This window comes from Budorcas taxicolor, chromosome 24 (genome assembly GCF_023091745.1).
Source record: "Budorcas taxicolor isolate Tak-1 chromosome 24, Takin1.1, whole genome shotgun sequence".
Taxonomy (NCBI): domain Eukaryota; kingdom Metazoa; phylum Chordata; class Mammalia; order Artiodactyla; family Bovidae; genus Budorcas; species Budorcas taxicolor.
The window spans coordinates 14,895,071-14,906,103 of record NC_068933.1 but is presented as its reverse complement, the minus strand read 5'-3'; the positions used below and the strand labels follow the sequence as shown (position 1 = coordinate 14,906,103).

The 11,033-nt window shown below is 45.8% G+C and overlaps 1 protein-coding gene across 1 annotated transcript; it reads right to left on the bottom strand.

The window, feature by feature from the left end:
- Nucleotides 1-2,400: 2,400 nt before the first annotated feature.
- On the bottom strand, nucleotides 2,401-6,278 carry SLC25A4 (solute carrier family 25 member 4). Its single transcript, XM_052661344.1, has 4 exons — nucleotides 6,054-6,278; nucleotides 4,284-4,770; nucleotides 3,640-3,780; nucleotides 2,401-2,590 (listed from the first exon to the last, which is right to left on the bottom strand). The coding sequence occupies exons 1-4, from the start codon at nucleotides 6,162-6,164 to the stop codon at nucleotides 2,433-2,435; spliced, it is 897 nt and encodes a 298-aa protein (XP_052517304.1). The 5' UTR covers nucleotides 6,165-6,278; the 3' UTR covers nucleotides 2,401-2,432.
- Between the last annotated feature and the right edge of the window lie 4,755 nt (nucleotides 6,279-11,033).

Here is an 11,033-nt window from a genome sequence, read left to right as displayed (position 1 = left end):
ATTCAGTGTCTGTACATGAAGTTTTGCAGACCAGCCACCCTGGGTTCGTGTCTAGTCCAAGGTGCTGTTGCAATAGGGCAGAGCTGCCCTATCAAAAACCATCTGGTCGACACAGCCTGAACTATTTACTACCTTGCCCTTCAGAGAAAAAGTTTGTTGACCCCTGCTCTAGGTGGTATTTTCTTCCAGAGAGTTACTTTTGCTTTTGACAGCAGGCAGCAGGGTTGCTCACAATCTCCAGTTTCCCATATCCAGCTAAAGGGGTGAGATAGCTGAAAGCCGGCCTCCGGGACTGCAGGGGCTGCCCTGTCCCTGGTTCCCTCTTCCTGCTTCGGGAGGCCACCCAGAGGTGTGACCCTGCCCTCCCCACCCCCAAGACACTCTCAGAATCACGCTCCAATTCTCAGCCTTCCAGCTGCATCTCCACAACTTTCACACACCTCCTGGGAGAACGGACCCTCAGTGAGGGGATTGAAAAGACAGGGCAGTTCAGGGAGGTGCTGCCCATCCAGGGTTGAGGGGCCTGGGGGCCCCGGGTCGTTAAGGAGCTGGGGTGAAGGCTGACTGCACAGGCTCCTTATACATGCATTCCTGAGGCCACGGAGGTTAACACTCGCAGGAAGCGGGGAGGCTGACTTGTGGGTCACACGCAGAAGGGAGATAATCACACCGTTGAGTAAATGTTGAATCCTCTTCTCCACTTCTTGTTCCTGCCAGAGAGGCCTCAGGGGTCTTCCACTGCTCGCACTGCCCACCTGCTTCCATATCCTCCCCAACCCCCCCACCCTCCCTCCCCCGGCGCTAACTTAGGGCCGGCCTTCTCTGGAGAGCCACTCCACAGAAGCATTTGTCCTGGCCTGCCCTCTTTTCTCTCCATCAGCAGCAGTGCTTGGACTTTTCAGATCACCTTTAGGACAGAAAGCCAATGAGACACGTATCCAAAGGCCCCTAATGACCCGTACTTGTGACCCGGCTTTGAGATGGGCTTGAGAGGCTTTCTGTTGGCCTTTTCTGTTGGCAGAGACAACTGCTAGATTAAGATGGATGTAACCTTGGACATGGCAAAACTCAGACCTTAGCTACTGGAGTAGAACAAGGCAGCCAATGTTTTTTTTTTTTTTAACGGGGAGGCCGGAGTGAGAAGGTGGGAGAGCTTGGGGAGGAGGCAGGTCAAGAACAGAGCGTGCAGAGGCACCCCTCAGCCACCTGTCAGGACCGCGAAGACACGTGCCTGCCCTCCGGGCTTCACCCTGCACACGGGGGCTTGTGTCCGCGGGCCACACCCAGCAAGCGAGGAGCCTGTGAACGGTGTGGTCTTCTGGACCCAAAACGCTTACTTTCCAATGTGGAATTGTCCCTGTTTTTCTCTTGCTCACAGACTTAACCAGGGTCAACTCCCAAACTGACTTTTCCTCCAGGTCTTGATAAATTGTTGCAGAAAAGAAGTGCTGGCAGAGATTTTCTATACCCATGTATCTAAGTCTAGTTATTTTCTTTCAAGGCCTATCTTCTATCCTTCCCCCCAGTTCCCTCTGGCTTCTAATTCTCCTCAGCCAAGATTTATTGTATTGATATTAAATGTTACACTATTTAACAATGCCAAGTCCCGCCTCTCTCCTAACCCCACTTAAGCTTTTTTTTTCCCCAATGGGCTTCTGCCTTTTTGTATCTTCCACAGGATCCAACAGGATTTCAGTGCTAGCTTGCTAACTGATTTCAATGACTACTGTCCACCTATCATAAAATTCCAAGTATCACAGTTCCCTAAAGGCACTGATGGCCCTTCCTAACCATGCAAAGCTCCTGAAACTGTGATTTAAAGCTTTTAGTGGAATCTCAGAATTCCTGAAGACTGTGTGAAAAGTGCATAAAATACGCTGAGATTATGGAAGCCACAATCCATGTTACCACTACGAGGCTACAGCAGTATGGTGTAAGGTGAAGAGAAAGAACATAACCTATTTCAGTTTGAAAACTATAACTCTGAAGTACTCTAGGTGTTCACATGATAACACAGTGTAATATCTGCTATTTAGAAGCTTGTCCACTGAGTTATATAAATGAGTCATGCTAGGAAATAAGATTTATGGTCTTATGATTTTAATCCGTTTGGCAGTTAATAAGAATTCAGTAAAATAGAGAACATGCATTAAGTGGTCTTTATTGACATTTCACATTAAGTTATTCATGATCAGTTCTTCAGTTAATTATGTAAGTATGATAAGTTATTTTCTATTGGCTGTGGAAATTTAAATGTAAAATAAATACAAAATACATTTGTGGTTTAATGAATACTCAAGCTTTTTTTCCCCCCTCTGAGGTATTCCTTTCAATCTGGTTTCATCCCAGATCTGTCTTTTTACTTCCCCTTAGGAAGAGTCTATTAAACCACACAATGGATCTGGAACCAATGAAATCGAGTTTTAATCACATTAGACAAACTTTTTGATCTCATCATACAATACCAATACAAAAGCACCACCCATGCCTCTCAATACATTGGACCAGGCGCCTTTGAAGAAAGCCTTGGGTCCTTCATCTTTTGCAATCTTCCGCCAGCAGTCCACTGTCCCCGTGTACATGATATCCGCTGTGGAAACAAACATCATTGGTAAGGGCTGCATAATTCTGGAGGAAAGAGACTTTTCCTCTGAAAGACACCTGCACAGTTTGTTTTCAGTGTTATAAAAGGTCACTTCGAGTCTTCTGCCCAGCTCTAAGCACATTCAATGGGACAGCCCCTCCCCTCGCATAACTGCTGGGTAGGGTCTCTAGATTCCTAGTTCAACTCAAGATCAAGTGAAAACGGGCAATGAACCAGCTAATTCACATAAGTCAAACAGAGAAACACGAAGGGAGCAGTGGGGAGCAGAAGTATTAAGCTGGGGGGGGGGGTCCTGTTTATTATTGATGAGAAAACTGAGATCCAATCTCAGATTATACTCTTACAAAGCAAGAGATACAATTATTAGGTTGAAGCTGCTGCTTGCTGCTAAGTCGCTTCAGTCGTGTCCGACTCTGTGCGACCCCACAGACGGCAGCCCACCAGGCTCCCCCATCCCTGGGATTCTCCAGGCAAGAATACTGGAGTGGGTTGCCATTTCCTTCTCCAATGCATGAAAGTGAAAAGTCAAAGTGAAGTAGGTTGAAGCAGATGAAACTAATTATACTCGGTGTTTCTTACTGTTACAATGGCAATTTCTTATGTTTCAACCTGTTAAAGCCAAAACTTCCTATTGCCACAAACTGCTGGAGGCCATCTCTCCCCCAGCTAAATCACTCTCCCCAATAATACGTGTAAAACTAGTTAAGAAACATTTAAAAATAAACTAGCTGATTACTTCAATTTCTGCACCCAGGCTCTAAGGGAAAAAGGCCTAAGGCCTCTATGATGCTAGCTACCTAGTTAAGTTCACAAACCAGGTGAACCAAACAATATCCCGTTTTTGGTGTTCTTACTTCTTTGATAAAAACAAACCAAATCTTTAAAGGAATAGTTTAGAACATTAGGGAGGATTCATCACAATCTTTCTTAAATTTTTATCTCAATTCTAACAACTTAGAAGAATGCAGGCTGTAAAGAGCACTGACTAGCGTTCTTGAGCAGAAACGTAAGATTCTCATGGGTCTCGGGCTTACCCCCTTTCCGGCCAGACTGCATCATCATCCTACGGCGGACGGTGTCAAAGGGGTAGGACACCAGCCCCGCGACCGCCGTCACACTCTGGGCGATCATCCAGCTCACGATAATGTGCACATTCTTGGGGTCAGGCAGCATCCCTGTGGGCAGAGCCAAGAAGCCAAATGGCCATGACGCGATTCCTCCTCCAAGCAGCTGAGCAAAAAGCAGGTGGGGACGAAGAACAGGGCACTGCAACTCCATGCCCCACCCTTCCAGAAAAGCCTGCCCCGTGAGGGGTGTCTCAGAAGTAACCAAGCAGCCAACGCAAGTTGGTGCCGCCAACCCTCCCTGGACCCGCAAAGCCCGAGCGGTGCCCCGCGCACAGGCCATGTTGAAGTGGCTCCAAGTTAAACTTGGTAACTGATAAAAGGAGCCAGGCACCCCCTTTGCCCTCTCCGAGTAACTCAAGGCCAAGGTAGTTCAGGAGAGGACAAGGAGAGTCCCCCAGCTATTGATCCCCACCTCACCACCTCCGCAGTTTAGCCCAGGGACTAGGGGAAAGTGAGATTAACAAGACAAAGTCCTTTATGAGTTAGACACCCCTCAGGATCCTCTCTGCACACATCCTCCTCAGCTCTGCGCCCCGACGCCCTTCTCTCACCCTTGGCCGTATCATAGACTCCAAAGTAGGCAGCTCTGTAGATAATGATGCCCTGGACCGAGACGTTGAAACCCTGGTAGAGGCCTCTCAGGCCATCAGACTTGAAGATCTTGGTGATACAGTTGCCCAGACCAGTGAACTCCCGCTGGGCGGCACCCTTGCCCACGTCGGCAGCCAGCCTGGTCCTAGCGAAGTCCAGCGGGTAGACAAAGCAGAGGGAGGTGGCCCCAGCTGCCCCACCGGAGGCCAGGTTACCGGCAAAGTAGCGCCAGAACTGCTTATGCCGGTCCACACCCCCCAGGAAGATCTGCTTGTACTTGTCCTTGAAGGCGAAGTTGAGAGCTTGGGTGGGGAAGTAACGGATCACGTTGGCCAGGTTACCCCTCCAGAAGGAGAGAAAGCCCTGCTCTTTGGGGATTCTCACCACGCAATCAATGATCCCTTTGTACTGCTTCTCGGCACTGATCTGTTTGCTGGCATGCTGGACCTGCAGCAGGGAGAGGGGCGGGGGAGGAGGGAGATGGGAGGGACAGGGAGGGCCGAGAGAAGAGGGCAGGAGAACAAGAAGGTTTGTGCTTCCTGATTTCCTTGTTTAAAAAGTATGGGGAAATCAAATGAACACTGAGTAAACTGAAGTCTTAGCTACTTGGACACTGAGTCCCCTAAACCCAGTTTGCCTCAATTACCAGGGCATTTGAGAGAAACAGTTCTGCTCCGAAATACACTGAAAAGGATGATCTGATTACGTAAAGGGAGACATTGATTTGCTGCATTTTCCCTAGGTGCCAGAACTGTACTAGGGGTTTATTACTGGGAGACAGAAATAATTAAAGATCCGTGGCCCAAAGGACACCTGCTCTGATCTGACAGATATGATCGGCAGGAGGTGAGGATTCCTCAGTCTCTCTTTAGCATCCCTGAAGACACAGTCTCTGAGTAGTAAAGAAGAAGGAATCCACTCAGCATTGGAGCCTGACATTTTCCAAGCATATCCAAATAATCAATTATTGAGGAGTTGTTGCTGTGGGCCATTTGTTGGGGTTTTTTCTTGTTATTGATCATTTTGACTCCCAAATTGAGAATGCCCAGTTCCTCATGGAGGGGTCCTTGCTTTTTGCAGGGGGGGGGGGGGGGGGGGGCGGGGCAGTGAGATGATGAGAACAAGCCATTCAGAGATCAGGGCTGGGGAGGAAAAGATTTGGGGAAAGGATGAATAAGGCCATCTGAGTTTATTTTGAAAAGTGTTGGTCTCTCAAGACCTGTTCCTTTATGTGCAAAATGGGGGAAACAGTATCTGTTTTACAGAGGTCATACCAAGATGAATGAATAATAGAATAATGTCGGCTATAGCATGGCACACTGGACACTGTAATAATCTTGAGTAGTAATTATTTTGATGTTGTTAATCGTAAAAGGTGGACGCTGAGAAGAGGGTGCAAGGGGGTCTGAAAATCAAGAGGTGAGGCTGACCCAAGAGGCCTGAGTGCCCGCGCTGTCCCCGGAGCAGGATCTGGCTGGCTGCAACCTACTCGGGGTGGGTTTCCATATATAGACACCCGCACGCGGGGCGCCACCCGACACCAGGAATCCGCTACTGACGCTGGACCTGTCTCTGCGCAGAGGGCACCTTCCCCTTCGTGCAGGCCGTGCGCCGGGCCCGGGGCCTAGCGCGGATCTGGGGGCCAGCCCCGCGCCCCGCGACTCGCCGGGGCCCCGCGCGCCCGGTCCCGCGCGCCCGCGCCCCGCTCGCCGCGCCCGCAAGGTCCTCACCTGCAGCAGCAGTTTGACCCTCTCGATGGGCGCGACAGCAGTCTTGGAGATGGCAGCGGCCACGCCGCCGGCCAAGAAGTCCTTCAGGAAGCTCAGAGCCTGATCGCTCATGGTGACAGCCGGGCGCACACCGCCTCCGCGAGACGCGCTCTCGCTGTCTCCGCCCGGGCAGCCCCGGCTTCCCCTGCTCCAGACCCTGCGCGACGCGAAGGGGCCGCTCACCTCACCCCGCTGCCCGCTTTATATACCCCGCCCAGGCTATCGCGAGAGGAGGCGGGGCCCCAGGGCCCCGCTCGCCCCTCTCATTAGCTGGGCGGGTGCCCGGAGCCCCGCCTCCTGGCCCGCCCCCTCGTCTGCAGAGGGCAACGGGGGCGAAGGCGCTTCCGGGAGGCAGGGGTGGGCTAGGGGCTGTGCCTGTACTTGGGACATTTAAAGGGCAAATTCATGTTATCTGTCCCGCGAGTGCAAGGAACACCGTGTCTCTGCAGCATGTGGGCCGCTGTATTTATAGCACAGGAGGCCTAGGCCGACCTGGACGCGGACACGGGACCCGCGGCCTCCAGCCCCGCTCGCCTTAACCCCGGGTCTGCACGCGACCCGCCCTCGGCCGAGGCGTGGAAGGCTCTCTTTTCTTCTTTGTTACTGTGTCCCTCCCCAGAGCTCCCTGCCTGTATGCGGGCCCTTAAAGAGTCGTGTGCGCTCACAAATAAATTAAGATCCGCCAGAATAAATATACTAACGTCACTTGATGCTGTGATTGCTTCATCTAATGTGGCAACCTGCTGAATCCCCTCTTCTGTCCATTCAGATCGGTCAATCATTCATTCCACTAGCAAGTGTTCCTGTGCCCGGCACTCAGCGCCACCAGGACAGGCCGAGTGGTAGGGGGGCCACTAGGTCAACACTTATTTAGCAAGTATTTAGTATGTGTGTGTGTCGTTTGTCTATTGGATCTGCCTGTCACCCCATGATACACAGCCCCTGATAACTCAAATAACGAGGACCTTATAGGTCTCTCTCTTTTTTTTTAATCCCTTAAGGGTTTAATGTTCCACTCTGCTCTCAATAGAATCTCAGCAAATATTCTGGGCAGAATGTTCGCAGGCAAGCTGGCAGCTTCTTGAGAGTCGATGCTGTTACCCTTCCCATCAGAGTAGCCGGATGACTGGGGAATGTTAAGTAAGAGAAGGTCGAAAGCTTGACTGCTTTTGCCTCTTTTTTAATAGAAACCTGGCTTTGGGGAGATATAGTCTATCTAGTTCTAGGAACTGATTGCAATTAGTTTTTGTATTTAAGAAAATAAACTAGTGTGAACTTTGATTTTCCTTAGTTTTTGACAGTTCATAGAATCATACAACTTTTCAAATATAGCTGTTCTTTCCCCTAGAATGATTGATCTAAACTCTCTTCAGTATTCAATCTCTTGCCATGTTTGTTAATGTTCCTTTGTACACTGGACAAAGTTTAATTCATTTTTTTTTTCATGAGCTTGGTGCAGACAGACATCATGCTAGGCACTGAGTGAGCAGCAGCCATGTGTCATCCTGAGTTTGGAGGCTTCAGTAGAGCAGAGGTCACTTAGCTGGATGCCAGCAGCATAAAGGGTACACATTTATTTGAGGATGGAGCAGGCTAGAATTCAGAAACCCAGGTGAGCTGTATGAGAGTGCACATTCACCAAGGTCAGGAAGAAGGTCAAGAATTCAGCATAAACAGAAAAGTCATTTATGCATCTATTCAACAAATACTTGAGCACTTACTGAGTACCAGGAACTAAGTTTGTCCCTGTGGATTCAATATGGCTCAGTCCCCAAGAACCCCCAAATACGTCCATGGCTGAAATAAGTTCAGCCAAGGACATATTTGTTACTTGTTCAGATTTATCACAGCTTCACATAGAGATTTCCATGGATCAACATAATTCACATATTAGTCATTTTAATTAAATAGTATAATTAATTACATTCTGTTGATACAGAGCAGTTGTCTAAACCATTTTTCTTTGAACTATGCATTAGAGATGTTTCTTGTTTTTATTATGAAAAGTAATGCTGCTATACAGATACTTCTGCACAGATTTTATTTTCCCCTTCAATTTTTTGCTTATCATGTATCCCCAAGATGAAATTAATAGACTGAACATTTTAAACACGTTTTTCTTAGCTCCTGATACAGATTGACAAATTGCTCTTCAGAAAAACTGTACAATATGCTTTTATGTAGAATCTAAAAGTTACAGAAAACTAGTGAACATAGCACAAAAGAAACAAGCTCACAGATACAGAGAACAAATTAGTGGTTACCAGTGGGAAGAGGGAAGGGAGGCGGGGCAAGAGAGGGGTAAGGGGTAAGCTACAAAATATGGTACAACATGGGGAACATAGCCAATATTTTATAACAACTGTAAATGGACTATAACCTTTAAACACTATGAATCACTATGTTGTGCATCTGAAACTTATACAGTGTTGTACATTAAGTTACATTGCTGTTCAGTCACCCAGTCGTGTCTGACTATGACTTCATGGGCTGCAGCATGCCAGGCCTCCCTATAATTCAATTTAAAAAAAGAGGAAGACGAAATGTGGAGTCCACCAGCTATGTAAACAGGCTCATTTCCCACAGATCCTCCACCAACAATGACTTAAAAAAAGAAAGATCTTTTTGCTATTTGTAACATTTTATGAGTTCTAATTTGCACCTCTTTAATTACTATGAACCTATACATATTCCACATGTTTCAACTTAGTTTGCTAGCATTTATCTTTTGTTTAAAATCTTAATCTTCCTTGACTACTTATGGCATGAAAACAGAGTATTTATACTTACAACTATTCTTTATAGATTTGGGACAATAAATATGTTTTGAGCATTTTCATTTTTTAAAATATTTATTTTCTTGCATTGTTTTAATCATGTTATTTATTTAAATAGGAGCAGATCCAGAATATGATGATATACTTTCTGTTCTGGTGTAAATGTCTCTTTTGTAGATATACTAGTCTGTTTGCCCTAAATCATAATTAGTCTATCTTCTACTTCTTTTGGTAGTCATTTTTTAAAAATATAACACTACATTACATATTATAAAGTGGTATAATCCAACTTCATTTTTCTCCATACCATTCTTGGGTAACCCAACACTGATTTTCAAGTAGGCATTTTCTCCTCCCCATTATTTCTCTATATTACTAATTCTAGTTTGTTGTATAAGTGCTTATGATAGCTTTAATTTAGGAAATCACCAGTCACATTTATTTGATCATCAGTCTTTAAAAACAACTGTTTTTTTAGTCTATTAAGAACAACATCAGCCTAGGAAGAACAACTTAATAGGTGATTCCACAGCCACTTAAAACAAAAAGTTTTATCTGCCTGTATGCCTGGATTTATTTTTTACTGTCAAGGTGTTCAATTATTTAAACATAACAGACGTTTATGTTAAATTAGCATATTGATTCAAGAAGTTTTATTGTCTTCGTTACACTTCATTTTCCTGATCAGAATTTTTTGTATTTTCTAAGTGGGAGATACCGTATTTCTTCTTGGCTTCTGTCCGATTCTCCTGTCACCTCAGGGGAGCTGTAGCTGGAATCCTTGACAGGGGTTTTTCCATGGAAATCCATACACTGTCCTTTCCCTCCGTGGACTTTCTCAGAAAAGAGAGGCCTCAGATGCCCCCAGGAGCATGAGCTGTCTGCGGTCACAGGGTCTGGGTATCACCTTACACAGGCAGGGGAGAGAATGGTGCTCAGCAGAACCATGTGTCTGCCCGCCAATCCCAGTACGTGGTGGCTTTCTGCCAGCCTGAGAATGGACACGGCATCTGAGATAAGAGAGAAAAGTCTGCCTTCAAATGTGGCGTGGTATCCTGGAGATTTGGGTGGGGTGCGGGGAGGGTTACATAGAAAAGAGAGTAGGGTATTGAGAAAGTCTTTTGGATTTTAATGGCAGCTTATACACACACACATATGTATTTTGTATATAATATTTATATATTATATATAATATAAAATACAATATATAATAGAAATATGTAATATATATATTTTAATTTTCTGGCTGCACCACACAGCACATGGGATCTTAGTTCCCTCACCAGGGATCGAACCTAAGCGCCCCCGCTTTAGAAGCACTGGAGTCTTAACTACTGACTACCAGGGAAGTCCCAGTGGCAGCTTTGAAAGAATTAGTGTTTTCTTTTTACCAAATTGGAGTTAGAGTCTGGGAGCTACTAAAAAGGAAAAGGACACTAGAAACAAAAACACTTAAGAACTTGCTGACAATGGGGCTAACGAATTGCCTGTGTGTAGTCAGCTAAATACTTTTGATTGAAATTCAGCAATTCATGTATGGTCTTTTATGGTCAAAAAATAAATTTTCAGAATTCATTCCTCTTTGCTTAGGGCTGAAGTTTATGGCGGGAACAAATAGTAATAGTGGGTTCTAAGCCATACATTGATGCATTGTTTCAAAAAGACCAAACAAAACAAATGCAATATTTCTCTACCATTCTCACTTAGGGTAGCTCCATTAATCAGAACAATACCTTAATTAACAAACTCTTTATAAGAATCTTAATAGTCAAGCCCTTAATGAAGTGCACACACACATCACATGCCTTCAGAAATCATGTGTATTCATGCAAAACACTCCAACTACCAGTTCCTAGTTAGCTCCTGCCAAGAAAATTATGCAACTACAAAATGTGTCCTTTTTTTAACCCATTGTTTCATTGTAGAAACGTTTAACCCTTTAATGATAAACTCCCTTGGGTATCTACTCTCCTCCTACCTTCATCCATCAAAATAGAAATTACCTGAACCATTCACACATCATTCATTCAAATTCACTTCCTTTTCATCTTTCAACAAGCATTTTTGCATGCCTAGTCTAGACACCAAATACTGTTGAGCCTTGGTGATACAAAAACCAGAAAGGTAAGATTGTTGCCCTGAAGAAGCTCACTTGGCAGACACA